This window comes from Trachypithecus francoisi, unplaced genomic scaffold, assembly GCF_009764315.1.
Source record: "Trachypithecus francoisi isolate TF-2019V2 unplaced genomic scaffold, Tfra_2.0 Lachesis_group11, whole genome shotgun sequence".
Lineage (NCBI taxonomy): Eukaryota > Metazoa > Chordata > Mammalia > Primates > Cercopithecidae > Trachypithecus > Trachypithecus francoisi.
Genome location: NW_022681456.1, coordinates 58484996 through 58508080, shown reverse-complemented (window position 1 = coordinate 58508080; position 23085 = coordinate 58484996). Strand labels below are relative to the sequence as shown.

The 23085-nt window shown below is 34.8% G+C and overlaps 1 protein-coding gene across 2 annotated transcripts in view; it reads right to left on the bottom strand.

Moving 5' to 3' along the window:
* Nucleotides 1-222: 222 nt before the first annotated feature.
* CAPS2 (calcyphosine 2) overlaps nt 223-23085 on the bottom strand; it is a 57284-nt gene continuing 34421 nt past the window's right edge. For both annotated transcript variants that reach the window (XM_033221239.1, XM_033221240.1), the window contains 8 exons: nt 22166-22261; nt 21981-22074; nt 16696-16811; nt 15336-15412; nt 13328-13482; nt 8602-8721; nt 5903-5999; nt 223-1216 (listed from right to left, as the gene is read on the bottom strand). In XM_033221239.1, the coding sequence (XP_033077130.1) occupies nt 1041-1216; nt 5903-5999; nt 8602-8721; nt 13328-13482; nt 15336-15412; nt 16696-16811; nt 21981-22074; nt 22166-22261 (931 nt within the window). In that variant the 3' untranslated portion in view covers nt 223-1040. The remainder of the gene's footprint in view (nt 1217-5902; nt 6000-8601; nt 8722-13327; nt 13483-15335; nt 15413-16695; nt 16812-21980; nt 22075-22165; nt 22262-23085) is intronic.

Genomic DNA, 23085 nt, shown 5'->3' with positions numbered 1-23085 from the left:
CTGTATTCCCAGGAAGAAATGACTAGCAAAGAATTTAGAAAGAATGACTACAATACATGTAACTATTAAATAACATATATTTAGAAGGAAATATTTCAATTGTTTGTTATACAAAAAGAGATGTTTAGAATATCATACATTCATTTTAGGATACAAAATATGCTTTCACATTTTAGGCAATAATTACTGAACTATTCCTTAGATTCACATTTGCAACAATACACTTTTAGGATCTTTGTTTAATAAGATAATGTATTAATCTTAATAAAGAACATTTCCCTTTCATATTGTATTGTTTCTAGCTAAATAACAATTGTATGCTGGTAAAAAGGATGCTGTTAAAAAACAGAATAAAAGAACAAATACAACTGATCATTAGAATAACTACATTGTGCTCTATTTAACCAACAACAGTACATAATTTAGAAGACAAAGATTTACAAGACAAGTCAGTATTTAAATGAGCATCATAGGGGTAAACCTCCATCATTCTAAATATTCTATATACAGAAAACATCTATAATCACACTGCTTGAAACATTTCTCTTGCATATCCTTTAATATTTTCATATGTTAAAAACACGTTGAATTATTTCACTGGCTTTAGGCCCAATTCTAATTTATCAAATTGACAATGGTGGCAAATATATTCTGAGGAAGAGATAGCTAAAAACAATGTGAAAGGACAGGAAACTTGGTTAATAAATACATGCTGCCATATTGTTTGATGCAGATATCACTTTCCTATTGAAGTTAATAAAAAATGACCTCTAAAATATATGCAAGATAAGTAATAAACCAAAAAGACATCTTTACAAATGTATGGACATGTGAGCAGGCATACACATGCACAAACACTCACATGCCCCTACATCTATCTTTCTGGATAGTTCTTTCCATACTCAACGAAAAACAAACAAACAAAAAAATAGAATAAAGGAAGTCCTAGGAAAATATATTCCAGTGTTTGATCATCCTTTACATTGAAATCATCTCTCCAATAAAATGCTTAGTGCTGATGATATATGTATTGTTAAAGACTAAATCCCCCATGGAGTACGCAAGATGGTAACAAAATCTTCATCATCTATTATTTCTATACTTAAACCTTCATAGTAATCTTCAAATTCACCATATGAAACTTCATCAGACTTGCTGCAGGCAACTTTTAATGTTTTTAGAAAGGATGATTTAATTTCTTCCTCTGTTGAATGGCCTGTAAAATAGTACTGAGTATGAAACAGTTTCCTGAAAACTTCAGTGAAATGACTGATGATGATAAAGGAATACTTAATCATCTTATGAAATACATGCAACAATTTGAAATCTTTTGTCAAACTACCAGCCAATTTATTTACACATGAACTGGAATTATTTCATCTCATTCAATTTGCCACTCCTTCCCTGCCCCCTGCTCTCCTGTACTGATTTATCTCCAGGATCCTAGCATAGAATACAATTTTTTTTATCATAAAATTTTAAAAAGAACAGAGGAATTGAAAGATGAAAGGAAGCTATAGTGACTGGTCAGATAACACTGAAAAGAGAATAAACAGAGGCCTATATACAATAGCATAAAAAGGGTCAAAACACTTCTATGTGACCCTCTAAAACGTTTTTTTGTTGTTGTTGTTTTTTATTATACTTTAAGTTCTAGGGTACATGTGCACAACGTGCAGGTTTGTTACATATGTATACATGTGCCATGTTGGTGTGTGGCACCCATTAACTCGTCATTTACATTAGGTGTATCTCCTAATGCTATCCTTCCCTTCTCCTCCCTCCTCCCTCCCCACAATAGGCCCAGGTGTGTGATGTTCCCCTTCCTGTGTCCAAGTGATCTCATTGTTCAATTCTCACCTATGAGTGAGAACATGTGGTGTTTGGTTTTCTGTTCTTGCAATAGTTTGCTGAGAATGAGGGTTTCCAGCTGCATCCATGTCCCTACAAAGGACACGGACTCATCCTTTTTTATGGCTGCATAGTATTCCATGGTGTATATGTGCCATATTTTCTTAATCCAGTCTGTCACTGATGGACATTTGGATTCATCATTCACCATCAGAGAAATGCAAATCAAAACCACAATGAGATACCATCTCACACCAGTTAGAATGACAATCATTAAAAAGTCAGAAGACAACAGGTGCTGGAGAGGATGTGGAGAAATAGGAACACTTTTACACTGCTGGTGGGACTGTAAACTAGTTCAACCATTGTCGAACACAGTGTGGCGATTCCTCAAGGATCTAGAACTAGAAACACCATTTGACCTAGCCATCTGATTACTGGGTATATACCCAAAGGATTATAAATCCTGCTGCTATAAAGACACATGCACACATATGTTTACTGCAGCACTATTCACAATAGCAAAGACTTGGAATCTAAAACGTTTTAAAGTCAGGATATGTTTTAAATAACAGGCTTAGATGGGAATACCACTCAAACAGTTTGTCTAATGGGGTGGACAAAATTAAGGTGAGAGTTAATTTTTTTCCCTCAAACCAGAGGTTCTTTAATGGACATAGACAATAATGCATTGCAAAGTGTCTGCCAAACTAAAGGAATGAAATCTACTTTGAATATTAAGAAGTTTGCTTTCTTTTAAAAACATACACAAGAAATAGAGAAAAAGTGATTATTCTATAAAATACAAGTTGAATGTAAAAAGACTGAATAATGGGCTGAGACAATGGGGTTTTCTAAATATACAATCATGTCATCTGCAAACAGGGACAATTTGACTTCTTCTTTTCCTAACTGGATATCCTTGATTTCTTTCTCTTGCCTGATTGCCCTAGCCAGAACTTCCAACACTATGTTGAATAGGAGTGGTGAGAGAGGGCATCCCTGTCTTGTGCCAGTTTTCAAAGGGAATTTTTCCAGTTTTTGCCCATTCAGTATGATATTAGCTATGACCCAGCCATCCCACTACTGGGTATATACCCAAAGGATTATAAATTACTCTACTACAAAGACACATGCACACGTATGTTTATTGTGGCACTATTCACAATAGCAAAGACTTGGAATCAACCCAAATGTCCATCTGTGACAGACTGGATTAAGAAAATGTGGCACATATACACCATGGAATACTATGCAGCCATCAAAAAGGATGAGTTTGTGTCCTTTGTAGGGACATGGATGCAGCTGGAAACCATCATTCTTAGCAAACTATCACAAGAAGAGAAAACCAAACACCGCATGTTCTCACTCATAGGTGGGAACTGAACAATGAGATCACTTGGACTGGGGAAGGGGAACATCACACACTGGGGCCTATCATGGGGAGGGGGGAGGAGGGAGGGATTGCATTGGGGAGTTATACATGATAGAAACGTCATGCACATGTACCCTAGAACTTAAAGTATAATAAAATAAAAAATAAAAAAAAAAAAAGACTGAATAATGATGCTACATAGAGATGGTAATATAAAATAATAAAATGAAGTTTTAATTGAATGTTAGTCAAGGGTAAAAATTAATCAAGATCCAATCTATATAAAAACATAAATTTTGGTAGAAATTTCCCTCTTTGTTTACCATCCATACTTTCGAACAGAGGAGTTTTAACACAGTTTTTTTCTGAGGAAATATTTTTCACTCTGATTTATATTTCAAATAGTGAAGAATTTCATACCTCCTTTATATGCCTCACCCAGGAAATATCTACCTCCTATCACCTATAACTAAATTTTTTTCAGTCCTCTCGGAGACTAGAAAATATTTACAGCAACAAATGTTGTATTTCTAAAACTATTACACAGAAATATATTTGGGATATCCCATTTATATTAAACCTTAAAATACTTTTTTCTAATATATTACTTAAGCCAATTTAAGAAGGAATATTTTCTATAGTTAAAATTAAATTGTATGTGGTATAAGAGCCTTACCTTGAAATTAATTGTAAACTGTGAACAAACTATATCCCAGAGGTGGGCATATGAATAGATCATAATTTGCAATAATAAACAATAATAGGGGTACTTTTTTTCTTCTTTGAAATACAGTGACAAGTTTTCTTCTATTTAGGAATATTTAGCTTACCTGTTGTCATTCTTAATGTGAACGCAAAGACGAATTATGGAATTTCTGAAACGAAGAAAGGCTTTCCCAACAACAACAAAAATAAAACCCTCATCAAAAATTCCATGAAACATAATAAACCTGAAGCTATTTTAGCAACCTAATTAATATTATTAGATGAGAAAAGAGAAAGAGAAAAAATACATGGTGTTAAACTATTTCGTTCTTATATTTAGTATGACTAAGAGAAAGAAACAGACAATGACATGTGTTTAAAGGAAAAAAATACACTAGCACCAATTAAATATACACTAGAAATTCTCTTAGAGTAGCTGTAATTTATTTAATGTCATGAATAAGCAAATTAAACTATTTCAACCAGAAATAGGTAATTAGAAATTTGGAATCCAGTGATGATTAGCTTTAATCTTCATAACCTAATCTCACGTTTTTCATTTCATAATTAAAAGTGACAAATTAACCATATATAAGAGTTAATGATGATAAGAAACCAAAGTAATTACAGTGTTTCTCTTTTAACAGTAAGGAATAAAATTCTAAAAATAATAGTATTCTATAGTATTTAGCAGTACAGAATTAAAGTTACAAGTTGAAAAGAAATTATTATAAAATATGGTCAATAAATATTCCTTAAAGATGGACAATCAATAAATGTACAAATACATGTTTAACCTCCCTAGTAATGAAGGAACTCCAAGTAAAATGGATTTTTTTTCACCTATCAGATTGCAAAGTGAAAGTTTTTGGCAAAGTTGTGGAGGAAAAGAACTCTTCAACAAATGGCTATATAATCTAGTATAGTCATTTTACAATGTCATTTGGAAGTATCACTTAAAATTTTAAATGCAGACATCCCAGTAATTCTAGGTATTAATATCACTCCAGGGAAGCAGCAGAAAACAGGCCTGAAGAGTCACAAATAAGCGCATTTATTGCTTCATTAGTTGTTGATCAATAATTAGAACTTAAAATCTAACAATAAAACAATGGCTAGGTAAATTATAGTATATTGATTTATAAAAAGAATAGTATACTGCAAGATAAAAAATAACAAGGCTCAATGTAGACTAACACATAAGGAACTCCAAAACATACTGGTGAGTGTAAAAAGCAAATTATATAACATTATCTTCACTGTACCTTTCATGTCAAAAAAACTTCAAAAAGTATTAAATATTTATAGTATGCACATAGCCATGAAAATTCATAGAATAAGTAAAATTCATAATGTATTAGCTGAAATATATATGCTAAATGATAATTTTGACTTCTATGGAAGGAAATGTAAAGAGGAGAGTTGTGGTCAAATGCTTTCTTTATAAAAAGGATGCACTTATAAAACAATTATGTAAAAAAGTTAGAAAAAATACAGTAGGATATGAATCTCTAGAGTTACTTTATGGAATTTACAATATCCTCAAATTTTGATAGATACATGTATGTTCTTTCTATGTATAGTTCCATCCCTAGAGAAAGACACTCCTTCATTTCGCTTAAATCCTAAGTTTGGATAACTATATAAGAAGATATAGTAGAAATAACTCTGAGAACCTGCATATGTATTTATCTATTTTCTAAAGCTATTTCATTCTTTTTAACTTAAATCCCTTACTATCTCCTAAATAGGAAATGAGTTCTGTATTGATAATAAATATCAAATAAATGAGTACAGGCAATAGACCTAAGAACTATTAAATGAAGAAAGGCAAATAGTTTTTAAGTTTCTGGTTCAAAAAAATAGTTTATTTCCCCCCCAATGCCTCAATCTAAGGTTTAAATTAATATAAAGATATTATCTTTAAGTAACATTTTCAAAGTCCAATGCATTTTAACTCCGAATAATTACCTGAAATCACTTGAGAATGCTTCTTTGCACAGTAACATTTTCTTATGTTTATAATAGGCACGCTGCCAGTTTTGTTGAAATCCAGTTTCATAAAGGCCTAATAGACAAATGTTATTATTATTAGTTTGTTAGTTGGTTGTTTTGTTTTGAGACAGAGTCTCGCTCTGTCACCCAGGCTGGAGTGTAAGATGTGATCTCAGCTCAGTGCAATCTCCTCCTCCCAGGTTCAAGCAATTCTCCTCCCTCAGCCTACCAAGTGAGTAGCTGGGACTACAGGCACCTGCCACCAGGCCCAGCTATTTTTGGTATTTTAATAGAGACAGGGTTTCGCCATGTTAGTCAGGCTGATCTCGAATTCCTAACCTCAGGTGATCCACCTGCCTCGGCCTCCCAAAGTGCTGGGATTACAGGCGCGAGCCACCATGCCCAGCCTGACAAATGTTATTTTTTAAGTAAAATTATTAGACATAGGAATCTAATTTTCTATTTTATAGTAGGTTATTTCTGAACTATAAAGACGGCATTTTAAAAGTACTATAGTGATATATGAAAGAACTGTTATAAATACAAGAGAAAAAGATAGTGAAGCAAGATATTAGGAAATCTGTACTCAATTAGAAAGTTCTACCACTTTCTAGCATCCTGACCTTGAGAAAGTAACCTGACCTCTATTTCCATGACCTCTCTCCCCTGAAAACTGAAGAGATGGGTAAAAGACCTCTCAGGTAACTTCCAGCTCTAGGATTCATATAAATGGCCAAAAGAGATTGCCAAGACGAACATTTTAACTCAAGAAGTGAATTTGCAAATATTTCCTCCCTAAAATCAATGAAAAAGTGAAATACTTTTTAAATGAGTTATGTCACTCTATTTCTTGAAATTTAATACACTTTTTAAAATGTAGTTGTGTTACTGTTCCTCTAATTCAGTGTAGCTCTGAGTATCATAAGATATCATGAAATATTTCATTGGAAGAGTATTCACTACTTAGAAAGACAAAAGCTACCCAAAGCAACATTCTACATTTGCAATGGGGTCAAAACTAGAATCAAGTCTGGTTATTCACAATATTGCATTCACAGAAATATGGAAGCTGTTGTAGACTGACTTGTGTTCCTCCAAAATTCATATGTTGAACCTAATCCCAGCAGCTCAGAATATGACTGTATTTGAAGGTAGGGCCTTTGAAGGGATAATTAAGTTAAAATGAAATCATCAGGGTGGCCCCTTATCCAATATGACTGGTGTCTCCTTATAAGAAGGCAGTAGGGCCAGGCACGGTGGCTCACGCCTGTAATCCCAGCACTTTGGGAGGCTGACGTGGGTGGATCACCTGAGGTCAGGAGTTCAAGACCAGCTTGGCCAACATGGTGAAACCCTGTCTCCACTAAAAATACAAAAAGTAGCCAAGCATGGTGGCACATGCCTGTAATCCCAGCTACTTGGGAGGCTGAGACAGGAGAATCGCTTGAACCCAGAAGGGGGAGGTTGCAGTGAACAAAGATCACACCACTGCCCTCCAGCCTGGGCAACAGAGCAAGACTCCATCTCAAAAAAATAAATAAATAAAAGACAGTAGGACACAACACAGACAAAGGGAAGACCATGTGAGGACACAGAGAACAGGCAGCCATCTGCAAGCCAAGGAGAGAGGCCTCAGAAGAAATCAAACCTGCTGACACCTTGTTTGGGAACTTCTAACCTCCAGAGCTATGAGACAATAAATTTCTGTTATTTCAGTCACCTAGTCTGCGGTATTTTGTGACGGCAGCCCAAGCAAACTAATACAGAACTGCATAACACTTCTCTTGCCCTCTGTTCCCATTACCAAGATTTATGGAAGACACAAGTCTCCAATTTCGATTCCAGATTCTCAAACCTATCACCAGGAAAGCCATGGAAAGTATGAATAAGTACACATTTATAAATATTATGTGGTGAATTTGTCTAATTTAAGGTTTTTACTGTGTCTCTTGCCCAGTAAAGACTAACTTCTGTATTTGAGATTTATATAATTATTTACATTATATTGAATAGCTTTGTTTCAATATTAAGTACATATACAAAAGAAAAAAAGCTAATTACATTGCTCAAAAGTATGCTCCAAAAAATAGCTACCAAAACTCAAGTAATACGTAGCTTCCTATTAAAGTCAGTACTCCTGTTTATAATTCCAATTTAACATGATTATTTTAATTTACAAGTTAATATTTATCATGCATATTCTAAAGACCAGAGAAACATTCTTTAGTCATCATCCTAAAACAAAACGTCTGGACTATTGACGCTGGAACAGCCACAATGCTAAGAATTGTATATGCATTATCTTATTCAATCTTTACACCAATTCTATGAGAAAGGAAACTGAGGCTTAGGAATATTTTATAGTACATATATTCACATAGCTAGTAATTTATGGAGGCAACAACTTATGGAGCTAGTAATTTGTTAACCAAAATTTGATTTCAAATTTTATTTTTCCCTCATAGTATTTATCTAAAATATATACACAAGTTATTTTGCTTCATTCTGGGTCGATTTGTATGCATATGGACTTGTTTTCTGTTTTACTCAATCCAACATATGTTACAAGTAAATAGATTTAAAACATTTTAAATGGTAATTCATTAAAGTTTTAAAATACCGAACCTAACAATCTATTAAAAATAACAATTTGAAAGATTACTTAACAAAGTTACCTTTCGAACATATGATTTTCTATATTCATTCATTTCACCAATAATACCACGTTTGAATTCTCCGTAATCAACCTTGCCATTGCCATTATCATCCAGAATTAGCCATGCAGACTCAAAATCCTAGAAATAATCAGAGATAACTGTTGCAATTTTAAGTTATATACTGTCACAACAAAATCATCTTAGTTGTGTTTTGTTACATCTTCTGTAGTCCTAGATATGATAACTCATTTAATAAGAAAATTGAGGAAGTTACATAAAAATCCAATCAAAGCCACTAAAAACATGATTTACAAGAACCTATGGTGAACGGTTCTGTAAAGTTAGGAGCCATTTAGGAGTGGCAATAGCTCACAAATTTATCTTTTTTAAGTTTTATTTTTGATGGACAAATAATTGTATATAGTTATAGGGTACAATATGATATTTCAATACATGTATTTCAATACATGTGTATATTGTAGAATACAGTCACATCTATCATCTTAAATATTTATCATTTCTTTGTGATGAGAACATTTAAAATCCTCCCTTTTAGGTATTTTGAAGTATACATTATTATAAATTGTAGTTACCATGCTGTGCAATAGATCAACCAGAACTTAATCCATTGTGTAATGAAAACTTGTACCTTTACCAATTTTCCATTTTCCTTGTATACCAACCCCCCTCCCCATGCTCTGGAAACAAATTTATCTTTTCAACTTTATTTCTATAACTATACATCTATCTACATAGAGATATATAGATATCTGTGTGTGTCTGTGTATGTGTGGTTACCATTTACTCAATTTTAAACATTTAAATATTTTTAATGTATTATATCTGTGTTAATTCAAAAGTCACATTCGGTCCTGGAGTGCTTCCAATGGCATTATAACCACTAATTATATTTCTGCTAGTCTTCATGCTTGAAAATATAAATTTGAATGACTCTAATATCATTCTATAATTTATACTGGAAGGTATAATTTTGAATAAGTCCCTTATGCCAGTTTATTCACTTTACCATTACATTACCATTTACTTCTTCAGCAAATGCACTATTTAATAGAAAGTTCTAACACAGTTTTCCTTGACAACAATGAAATTACAGCATCATTTTCTCAAATTCAAGTAAATATATTTTTTCAATGTTTTAATCAAGCTGTTAGCTTTAAATGTGAATGTAGATGAAATACCTAACAAGGTGCTTAGCAAACAATAGGTACTCAAAAAATATCATCTTCCACTCCCTCCTTTTGTTTTCAAAGAAAACTTTAACTAGAAAAACAATCTAAAGATGCCTGCCTTCCCTCAGTTCTCAACAACTCCATACATCTTTGTCTATCATAACGTACTGCACATTATGCAGACTTTAAGCGTCTGTGCATTTAAACTGAAGATGAGCTTGACCTTTAAAATCATGAGTAATATGCACAGGAGAAGACCAATTTGCTCATCCAATTCATGGATTACTAGAATTGAAAGATACTTCTTAAAGCTTAAAAGAAATAATTTTCAAGAATTGAGTAATTTAACATAATCGTCAACAAGAAATACATATTTATATTTATATATACTTAAGAGATATACATATATATATATACTCTTTCTTTCAAAGATATGGTACACAATGGAAAATAATTACACTGAAAAAAAGCTGAAGGAAATCACTGATAATATCTCTATATAAATTAGGCTTTTTAGGGTACATGTCAATTTTTTTAAATCTCAAATCAGGGAGAATGGCTTACTATGCCTTCCCACAAACATTCTCTAGTTTCAAAATTAGACCTAGGTTAGTGATTCTTAAGTTCTTCTTCTCGAGCTGTTTGTATGTGCTTATCATTGCATGATAAGTTTACAGTGATATTACAGAAAAAATATAAAATATTATTAAAATATATGAGAAAAGGAGGACGCGTGCTCATATTTTCATAATATGTTCCCTCTATGTTAGAAGTCTTATATAATTACTATAGTTTTTGTTCCTAGACCTAATCATAACAATTTAGCAAATTAATCAAAAAGGGAAGTATTGTTATGATACAGAAAAAGTACTAGATGGGAACATATTAACTGGGTTCTAGTCCTACATCCGCTATTAATTACTTGTGTGTTATTTTATAAACACATACACACACACATAAGCACATACACACACATGCAAGCACACACACACAAACACACAAATATATACATATATATTATATATATGTTTTCATCCATAGGCCCAGTTCATAATTCCCATTGCCCTTCCTTGTTCTTGTTACAATCTTTTATTATAATGTTAGGGCACTTTAGGCCTCAGAAAATGGAATCTCTCTCTCTCCCTCTCTGACCTTCTCCTGCCCTTCTTTCACCTGCTCTTTTCCCTCTTCAAGGCAGGAATCATCTCCTGCCTTTCTGTGTTGGAGCTGGCCATAAAAAATTCTCTGACCTACCTTGTCTAATTGTAGGCCATAAGACTCCCATTTCAGAAGGGGTCCTGCTCCCACCATGGAGGAAGGAATGCTGCACAGAGGCCAAGAAGAGTCTGAACAGGCATTCCTTACTGGGTTTCCTTCTTCAGTCTATCAGTATTAGGTCATACACTTTTGTCCAATCACATTTCTACACAGTTGTCCATATATCAGTCATGTCTATCCAGTGTAGTCTCCATAGAAAAGTCAAGAGGACAGGGTTCAGGGAGTTTCTGGGTAGCTAAGGTTGTGGAGCTTCCTGGAGGGTGGCACCCAGGGAGGGTATGAAAGTTCTGCACTCCTTCCCCCATACCTTGCCCTATTCATCTCTTCATCTGTATCCTTTGTAATATCCATGAGAATAAACAGGTAAATATAAGTTTTCCTGAGTTTTGTGAGCTGCTCCAGCAAATTAATTGAACCCAAGGAGTGGGTCGTAGAAACCCTAAACTTGAAATTAGTTGACCACAAGTTCCAGGGACCCAAACCTGTGACTGGTGCCCTATGCAGAGTGTGTTGGGGGCAGGGGTTGTCTTGTAGAACTGAGATCTCACCCTGTGGGATCTGAGTCTATCTCTAGGTAGATAATGTCAGAATTGAATTGAATTAGAGGCTGTCCACTGGGTTTCAACTGTTTGGTATGTGTGGAACCCCCATATGCATTTGGTTGCAGAAGCATTCTGTGTTGATTATTGCTGTGTGAAAGCAGAGGAAACATAGTTTGTGTGATTTTTCCATTCTCACTCATGTGATTGTAACAAAGACATTAAGGTTTTCTAATTTCCTATTGCTGCTTTATTATTGTTGTTGTTGTTGTTGTTGTTGTTGTTGTTGTTGTTGTTTTAATCTACAAAAGGAAGAGGGGAAGTTAGATGATCCCTAGTATGTATCACTAGGTGGGCAAAAGATTAAACATCATAAAAACCAAAAAGATGGGTATGTCAGAACAACGTTAGGAAACATGATATTAGCACAGAATTGTACAGCTGATATGGCAGATTCCCACGTAATTTTCTCATTTGAGCTTCCAAGCAACTCTAACAATAACAATTACCTTTGGATTACTCAGGCAGAGCCCCCCAATCAAAAAAGTTAAAAGACTGGTCCAAGATCATACAGTTCAAATAGTAAAGCCAGAACTTGAACCTAAGTGTCCTAAGTTCAATTTACAGTATTCTTTCTACAAAATACACATCTTGTGACAAGATCATTTGAAGCAAAAGAGAACAGTGCAAGAGATCCGTTATCTGATATCCTTGAGACAAATGTGATTCATATGCTTTTAGAATAAAATCCAGTCTTCTTAGCATGACGTGCAAGACTTTAATGTACCAGACGTTTCTCTCCATTCTTCTCTTTTCCTTCCTTCCATAAATTTATCCATTCAAACTAATGCATTATCTGCTTAACTTTCCATATGCTGGGTTCTATTTCAGATGTTAGAAAAAGAGCAGGAACACAAAAACACTCTGGTCCCCACCCTGATGAGACTTAATGATTTACTTGCAGGCAGAGCCAGAAAATACTTACAAAATGGCATGAAAAAAAATGATAATAAAACGAGAAATTGTTATAGAAAGGACCAAAGATCAAATGGGAGTGCTTTTAGACAGAAGTGTCAGGGTAATGCTCTTGACAGAGAAAGCTGTGGCCTGAATGCTAAGAAAACCCAGCAAGCAAAGATCTAGTAGATTATTCACGGTGGAGGGAACAGTATGTGTGAAGATTATTAATCATCTGCAGTGTCAGAAACAGGCCACACTCCCTTCCCCTCCAAGCTTTCACATATGTGTCTCCTTTTCTTAAAATACACATTGTCTGATTCACACTCCTCTTTCTCCCTTGTCTGGTTAATTCTTCCTCAACCTTCAAAACTCAGCTTAGTTGTATCCTCCAGGCATCCTTCCATGATCTTTGCTCTCCTTCCCCAGAACCTGTCTTGGAATCAGGTATCTATCCCATGTGTTCCAAAAACATTCTCCATTGAATACATATTTTGTTTTACGTTCATTTTCCTCCAATTATGGTGATCTCAAGAGTATAGAGTATTATCTCAGAGCTTAGCACAATGCCTGGTTATTAAGCTCTTTATAAATATAGGATGGAACAATATTTAAACTTTAAAAACCAACAGGGCTTGTCACCTGATAGCTTAACACTGACTGATAACAGGGCATAGAGAAGGAGAAAATAAATGAAAACTAAAATTTCAGTAGAACAGTGAATAATGCCACCTAAGAATAACATATTATCTGCTGCAGAGAATTTTCTGCGGCACATACCTTTTCAGACACTTCTAAGTGAAACACTTTTAGAGCTTGCTTAAAATCTGCCTTATCTAAAAGTCCATTTCCTTCCTTGTCCAACTGTTGAAAGTATTTTCCCAATCCAGTCAAAATACGAACACCTCTTTTATGTAGTTTTTCTTTTAGCACATCTGTTCAACAAGAGAGATGAAAACAAATTGTTCCTATGCATAAATGTATAAAGCCACAGTTATCTTTCATAAGAAAAATAAAGTTGATGTAACTGAAATAAGGAATTCGAGAATATTCAAACAAATCAAATGTAAGACAAAAGACTCTGGAAAATAGGATGTTTTTAATCAAGAGGATTAAATATAAAATCACATGTAAATATGCCAGAACAATAGCACCACTGTGTGGTGGAAGTGTTATATTTTTAAAACAGAAAAATACAGTTTCACTTTATCACCAACAGAATAACCTAAATATTACAAATAACATCTTAGATTTTGTTGCGTAGACAACCTCTTTAACCACCCCCATATCTTTAATCTGTTTTCCTTTTCTTAGTTTTTATCAACTGAAACAAAATTGATGACAGGTAAGTAATTCACAAATTATCAGTTCAACATTTTAAAAAAAGTTTGAAATCTTCAAATTGTAACTTGTATATAAAATAGCATCAAGGCTTTTGAATTCTATCCTACACTTACATATTTCATAAGAGGTTATTTGCTTAGATCCCTGTCATTCTCCTTGTAGCTGTTATTTCACTTAATGCGCTTTGTACCATATTTACTTAAGAATAGATTGGTAACTTTACTAAAGCAGTTATTAGATATAATACATGAGAGAAAAAAAACAAATGTCACTAAGTTCAATTGTGACAAATAGTGTATTGACTATGATATAATAGAGAAAACTGTTTACAAACTTTGGCATCAAGAACATTTGAGAGTCCAAACAAAACTTCTCAAATCTGTTTCTTGCCTTCTTACCGTGAGCGCCTTATCTTTAAAAGATAAATCAGGATTCATGAAAATTTATACATTAGGTCAAGTGTGATGGTTCATGACTATAATCCCAGCACTTTGTGAGGCTGAGATGGGAAGATCACTTGAGCCCAGAAGTTCCAGACTACCCTGGAGAACATAGCAAGACCCTGTCTCTACAAAAACAGAAAGAAAAAAAAAATTTAGCCAGGTGTGGTGGCATGCACCTGTAGTCCTGGCTACTCAGGAAGCTGAGGCAAGGAGGGTCACTTGAAACCAGGAATCTGAGGAGCAGTGAGCTGTGACTGTGCCGCTGCACTCCAGCCCAGGCAAAGGAGCAAGGCTCTCTCTCAAAAAAAAAAAAAAAAAAAAAATCATAAATTACATGTTAACTTCTGTGATTGCTTGTTTAATACCTTTCTCCATTTTGGAATATGAGATCCAACAGAGTAACTGTCTAATCGAGTCTACTATACTGCATCTTCCAAAATTTGGAAAATGTTTTAGTATCCAAAACTGAAATATATCTAATTTATCACCCACAACAACCCTGGAAATTTAATAAGAGAAGTATTATCATCCCTGTTTTAGAGATGAAGAAAGAGATGCAAGGGATTTCTCCAAAGTCATGTGTGTCTTGAACAACAGAGTCCAAACATGAATCTGGCTCCCAATCTTCCATTTTTTCTTTTACACTAGGACATCACAGACCTCTTCAGGATACTATGTAATACATAAGATAAGTATTATATTACAAAAATTACTTTTACATTTCATTCAGCTTATGAGTAAAACCCATATTATCTAGTAATTTCTAAAACACTGAGTTTTATAATTCATATAATACTAGTTGGGACCATTAAAGTAAGAAAAATCTTAAAACGTTTAGAAATCCTAAACAATGAAAGTATGTATGTATACTTTTTTAAATAAGCAAAGGGTAAATATAAATCAAGTGCCACTGAGAAATACCTGGAAAAATGTTGTTTTACTGATTATAAAAAAAAGGATCGAAAATTCAAAGTACTTGAGAGTATAGTAAGAACACATACCTTGAATTGCCTTAAAGACCAGCCTATCATTGGTTTCTTGAATGATTATATCATCCTCCTGTTCCATAGAAGCAGTTCTGCAATTGACATGTTCACAGGGATGAAATATATATATATATATATTCTATTTTACAATCTTGAGTATAAAACTCTAAGCTCTTCCCTGCTCCAGACTCAAAGAAACTCTCACACTTGGAAGAGTGCTTAGAATTTAATCAAGTCTCAACTCTGCCTTCTGCTTTGATGCCCAAGAAGATTAAATTGAGAGCTAAAATCCTTAAAATCTTACAAGGACTATTTGTAAACATTCTTGGTTTTTGCTTTGTTTGTTTTTTGAGACGCAGTTTCGCTCTGTCACCCAGGCTGGAGTGCAGTGGCGTGATCTGGGCTCACTGCAACCTCCGCCTCCCAGGTTCAAGAGATTCTCCCACCTTAGCCTTCTGAGTAGCTGGGACTACAGGCGCCTGTCACCATGCCCAGCTGATTTTTGTATTTTTTGGTAGAGACGAGGTTTCACCATATTGGCCAGGCTGATCTGCAACTCTTGACCTTGTGATCCGCCCACCTTGGCCTCCCAAAGTGCTGGGATTACAGGAGTGAGCCACTGTACCTGGCCAACATTCATTTTTGTAACAATTTTAATGTTTTAAATATTTAATTACAACTATTAAATTTAAAAGCAATTTTACCTTGCAAAGCATAAGATGAAAAAATGTTATTTTAAAAGCCCCCTCAAATGCGTTCATTTTTAGCAATATAGTAAATGATGAACACAGACTTCTTAGAGCCACTTTGTAGGATATAGCCTCTAACATACATATATAAAATCACGGGAATTATATATGTTTTTAAAATCACATGTATATATTCCTGTTACTTAAAAAAACATTTTAAAAGCAATGTTTAATGTATAGAACTAATTTTTACTATGTACTTTATCAATCAATAAATTACTGTAAGCATATGGGACCCTGAGACTTTTTTAGATACTAAAAAAGTCATCATCATAACAATGTGAAAAAAATTGTTACAATATTGTATTGATACCCTTTTTAAAAAAAAGTATTCCTTTTGGTAATATTTGGTAAAATAAAAGTGTTATAGCAAAGGCATATTAATAAGGTATCTTTAACATAAAAATGAATATTTTAAAATATTTGATTGATTATAACTGTTCCCACACATGAAGTGTATTTGAGTACAAGATAGTACATAAAATAGACACATGTAGCTGTGCTTGTTTTTTAAAAATATAAACCTTAACGAAGTTATAAATACCTTGCAGTAGAATGTCATTTTAAGATAATTTAAAAATAGTGTTTTCACCTGCTTCAAAATGCCAAATGCATATTTAACTTACTTGAGAGAATCCAAAGCTATTTGATCAATATATGTGATTCGGAGTTTAAAAAACGTGTTTTCTTTCATGCTTTCTGGAAGGCTGGCATCAGAACTCAAAAATGTCAAGGTTGCACCCTAAAGAAATGAACAGACGAATGAAGCTAGAAAGTATGTAAGAAATAAAATATAACTAACATCAATTTAAAATAATTGATTTTGATTAATGTGACATGATATACTTTAATAATGGTAAAAAAGTAAATTCGGAGAATGCTTATATGTATTTGGAGAAATTATACAGATAAAGAAACTAATATCTCTGTCAATCTCAGAACAGTCTTCTATTTAACAATCCATGTGAATAAAAAAAGCCAGCAATATAATAAACTCAGTTTTTTTAATGACAATGAGAGGAAAAAAGAAAAAATAAATTAATTGAAATTATGACATCCCTAACTAGAGCTATTGGCCCACAGAATGATATAGCACAAATTGAAGAACTGTGAAGATTTCTCATACTCTTTCAGCTGGACTTTTGATGACAGACGTTTCCTAACTATAAAATCTAATTTCAACCTAATTAGAACATCAAAACTTCAGTCACAAAATTCCTCTCAAAAAATCTTAATCTAAACCTATAAAATTATTATTTTAATTTCTAAGCTTCTCCAATAAACATAAACAGTGCAAGGACAAATACCAAATACAACTTTTTTTTTTTTTTTGAGACGGAGTCTTGCACTGTCACCCAGGCTGGAGTGCAGTGGCACGATCTCTGCTCACTGCAGCCTCCTACTCCAGGGTTCAAGCAATTCTCCTGCCTCAGCCTCCGGAGTAGCTGAGATTACAGGCACCCGCCACCACGTCCAGCTTATTTTTATTTTATTTATTTATTTATTTTGTATTTTTAGCAGAGACGGGGTTTCACCATGTTGGTCAGGCTGGTCTCAAACTCCTGACCTCATGATCCACTCACCTGGGCCTCCCAAAGTGCTGGGATTACAGGCATGAGCTACCGCACCTGGCCAACAAATACAAATTTTAAATAGGGGCTTAATTCTGCGTATTGAATAGAAGGGAAGGATGTCCTTCCCCTCCATTTTCTCAGCACATTTACTTTACAGAATTTGTAATTATAATGTCAGTACTTTCTCCTCTCTTTGAAATGTATACAAATACTTCTGAAAATTAGATAAGCCTGTTGTCAGTTTTATGACCTAGATAAGGCTTTCTCAAGGACCCGTGAGCTACTCTTTGAGTGTAAACATCAAGGGAGAGAGCACAGCTATCTCCCAGTTTCTGTGAGAGGGTGGGAGCCTAACTTCCTTAGGCACCTTGCTCTAAGTGCAAAACCACCTCCTGTCACAAAGATATGAAAAGTTTGTTTTTTTCTTCCCCTGGATAAAGCCAATTAGCTAATACAGATAGTCACTCTAATTACCAGGTCAATCTAGGATAAATTATGTGTGACAAATGGTACCGTAAAGTCTTCTTACTTGAGAACTAGTTATTGTTTATACCAAAAATATGTATGTCTAGGGGTAGGAAGGAGGTGATCCCTTTCCTCCCCATCATAATGCTCTTTGCCCATATCCCTGTAACAAAAGACAAGTTTACAAGAGAAAAGCATAACAAATTTACTAATGTGCATAAGCATAGGAGCCATACTAAAAAAAAAAAAAAAAAAAAAAAAAAGAAAGAAAAAGAAAAAGAAACAGAAAAAAAGAAAGAAAACTAAATATTCTCCTCATTGGGGAGAGGGAAATGGGGGAGGTTGTAAATGAATGGGCCTGGAAGATCAGATTGTGGTTTGTAAATGATTCCCTTTGGTTGCTGAATGGGACCAAAGGACAAACAACAGCCTGTGGACAAGTTATAAGAAGGTGAAGACCAGCCTGTATAACATAGCGAGACCGTGTCTCAATTTAGAAAGAACAACAACAACCAAAGGTAAGATGAAAACTGAAAAAAGAATTCTCAATTTTTTAGTTAAAAATTTAAACATATTTGACTACAAAACTTGGCAAAATTAACCTATACTTCAAATTTAAAGCTTTGTGGGTTTTCTTTGTTTTTTTGTTTGTTTTTTCTGTTGGGCAAATATTTCACCTCCCCAGCATTTGGCAAATAAAGCCTTTTGGGAAACCGGCTAGCAAGATGCTGCACCACCATAGCTGTCAGCATGATGGAAATTAGTGTATATCCAACATCACCCTTTTGCACTTATTTAGTCTTTCATCCAGTCTTCACTGACGAAAAATCTGGACACATATGATGTTTGCTTTGTCTTCATGTTTTTAATACAAAAATAGAGATATTAAAAATATCCCTTCAGGAATAAGAGTGGTTTAGGCACTTGCGCAAGTAGCAACTTATCACATTTAAATCCATTCATTAAATACATATGTATTCAGTGTCTACTAAGTACTTGTCACTATTCCAGTTGCTAGGAACATGGTAGTGGTCATGATAGGTAAGTCCTTACCTTCAAGGGGTTATAGCATCATGTCAGAGAAAATAATGAATAGATAAAAATATACATACATACTATATGGTCAGGACTATGAAGAAAAATTAAGCCCATTAAAAGAACAGAGGAGGGCAGGAGTGCTATATTAGATACTATGTTCAGATTTGGACTCTTTCAGTCTTTAATCTTTTAGATCTTCATAATAGAATAACACTCAGAAATTAGGAAGGCTTTAGAGAAATAAGTGATCTTCTGACAGCATGAAAAACAAAACAAAACAAAAACCTGAAAGAAATAAAGAAAAGACTACCAGAGATAGAAAAGATGTATAAAGGAAGAACCAAAGAATCTGCAATTCAGATTGGAAGATGGAGAACTATGAGTGATAAAGTGAAATATTATCCTGGATTTAGATTATAATAATCTGGGCAGAAACTTAGTAGAACATAGCAGTTTAGATTGACTTTTTAGTTGAGTGAGGGTAAGATTGAGGATGAGAAGATTCAGAGTCTCCTGTAAATAATTATTATGTTAAGCAATTAAGAATAGGTGATCTGTGTAACAGTGTTATGCATAGAAGCATATGTGTGTATACTTATATGTGTGCCTAAGGGAACAGCCTACGTCAGTGCATATATGCATGCATATGAGTGAATACATATGTGGGTACACCTTTATGCAGGCGCATCTGTGGGCACATGTGCACATTCATGTATTATCTTAAAAACTGGCACCAAAATTTCTTTTATGGAGTGTTTAGAAAAAGACTTAATGAGGCATATAGACATGAAAAGACAAGTTCCACAGCCATATTTGGAACAGAATACTCCCACCAAAAAAAAAAAAGAGGGATAGGGTTGAATATTTCCACATAAAACAATAGAAGATTGGTGGGGAGAAACAAGAGGTGGAAGAGTTAGAAAAATGGAGAAGAGTGCTTTTACCATGGGAAATATTCAAGGGATGTATTTTTAACAGTAGGGATGTCTAATAATAAATTGTAAATTGCTTACAATGCTACAATGTGAACATCTTTTGATATCCCCTTCAAAATGTCTGCTACACACACAAAGCATCATATATGTGGTTTATATATAGCTGGCTGAATTTCTTTCCTTTCTCTCTCTTTCTTTCTTTCTTTCTTTCTTTCTTTCTTTCTTTCTCTCTTTCTCTCTCTCTCTCTCTCTCTCTCTCTCTCTCTCTCTCTCTCTCTCTCTCTTTCTTTCTCTTTCTTTCTTTCTTTCTTGGAAATCATAAAAAAGAACAGAGTTCCACATCTACTTCAAAGAAATATGGAATAAGGATAGTGAGAATAAATCATAAACTACACTAAATTTTTGGAGACATAAACTCAAACTTTAAACTTGGAATATGCATTAAATATTCTTCTGCAGGTTGTGAAATGGGAGTCAGAGCTGATTTTCTCTAGATCTCAAGAGGCAGGCTTCAGTGCCATATGTATAGTGTATAGTGTATTTAAGTGTAAGATGTAAAATTTTTCCTCAACCCATACTTCTTCCTTAACTGGGTACCAAATTGTACTGGCTCTACCTATCAAATAACTTTTATTTGTCTAATTAGCTTCATAGCCAGAGTCACTTGCTTATTCAGGTTTCCATAATCCCTCTCCTTGATTAATATAATTCAATCCCATCCTGCCCTTGTGTATCTAGTCTTCAATTCCTTCCCCACATTGTAGCCAGACAGATCTTTCAAAATCACAAATCTGATCATGCCACCTTCTCCCACTCCATTCACATCTTCTCTTCCAGTGACTCTCCAATACATGTTAGACAACTCTTTAACATAGGCTGCTTTTTAATAAGCTCTGACTCATCTCTTGCCAGCCTCCACCTTGAACTCTCCTCCAACCAGACTGAACTACTTCCAGTTCTCCAAGTAAGTCATGTGCTCTCTTCCTTTTTGTTCTTAGCACAAGCTGTCTTCTCCACCTGGAAGCTTTTCCCCACCCTCACCTATCCCCTTATCCCAGCCTTGCTAACTCCTAGTCAAGGGTAGATGGCACTTTCTCTAGGGAGCCTCCTTTGATTCCACAAAACTGGGCCGTCACCCCTCCTATCTGGCCCACATTGACCCTCCTATCTGGCCCCCCATCTATCTGTGTCTCCAATTAGACTGTCAGCTCCACAAAAGCAGGGAATGAGTCTAACTTACTGCTCCATCTATAGATCTTAGGATAGAAACATATATTACCTGAATGATCACTGTGGATAGTGCTGTATTTTAATCAAGATATAAAGTGTAAATACGATTTAAAATTTTAGAGCACCACGCAAACTGTAACACTATCTATGCTCCACCCATTCTAGGGAATCCTTGTGACATACCAAATGCCAGGAATTTCCTGAAGTGGGAAAATCACAAGGAAGATAGGCTATCTGTCAGAAAAGTGATAGCTCCAGAGGCCCATACCCCTTCACATGGAGGAAACTGTCCATCCTCAGAGGATAAACCTACTTTAGGTAAAGAATATCTCCTGGTGCTATTGAGATAGCCACTTAGCCAATGACACAGCTTTGAAGAACCTTTCAAAATATGAAGATACAACTTCATCTGGAGACAACCCACATTGTGGAATGGGAAGGGGGGTGTTACAGAAAATAAATGCTATGCTTGTATTCATTCTTGTGATTTGGGGCTGGGAAGCAGAAGTTCCTGGGAAAACATCAACCATTAGCCCACATAAATGACCCTGTTCAGGACGGAGGAGAGGAAATAAATTGAAGACTAGAAGCCCTGCTCCTCTACCTCCATAGGACACCACAAAATCCACCATCTGGTATTAAATGTGTGCACACACACACACAACTTACAACATAAAAATCACCAAGTCGGTACTGTTTTCCTTTTCTTCGTCCACACTGATGACTATAAATGCTTTTTTGAATAAAAGGAAGCACAATTGTTCTAGAAAGTAAATGAAAAAAAAAATGGAAAGTTATTTAGTTTCTCTCAGAAGTGATCATCTCCAGAATTCTAACAATGTTTTATGGCATACCTATTTTTCCCAAATTGTCGATATTCATAAATTGTAAGGGATTGGTCATGAGTGAAAAAGAACCCAATCAGCTCTCTGCAAGCATCACGTCCATTACTGGAAAAAATAGAATGATATCAAATATCTTCAAATAGAATAATTTTTAGATTAATTAACTAAAAAAAGTGTGCATCTCAAGAGGGAGAGCTAACTCTCTTATGTATGTGGCAATGAGTGAAGGTTATGGGAAACTGTAGGGAAAACATAAAAACACAGCTTGCTGAAATGTCTACTAAAAGTTAGATTTGAATGCAGAAAAAAAAATTACACTGACATGAAAAGTGGATATATTTACAATGTAAATTATTAATTCAACATAGACTTTTAAGATAAAGTGAATTATCTTTTTTTTTTTTTTTTTTTTGAGACGGAGTCTTGCTCTGCCACCCAGGCTGGAGTGCAGTGGCCGGATCTCAGCTCACTGCAAGCTCCGCCTCCCGGGTTTACGCCATTCTCCTGCCTCAGCCTCCCAAGTAGCTGGGACTACAGACGCCCGCCTCGTCGCCCGGCTAGTTTTTTGTATTTTTAAGTAGAGACAGGGTTTCACCGTATTAGCCAGGATGGTCTCAATCTCCTGACCTCGTGATCCGCCCCTCTCGGCCTCCCAAAGTGCTGGGATTACAGGCGTGAGCCACCGCGCCCGGCCAAAGTGAATTATCTTTAAAAGTGTTGAGCTTGTGCCGGGCGCGGTGGCTCACGCCTGTAATCCCAGCTCTCAGGGAGGCAGAGGCGGGAGGATAGCTTGAGCCCAGGAGTTCGAGACCTGCCTGGGTAATACAGCGAGACCGCGTTCTCCACAAAAAGGAAAAAAAAAAAAAAGACAAAAAAAAAAGTGTTGAGCTTGTAAGAAGGCACACATAGATACAAATTTATTATCTTTT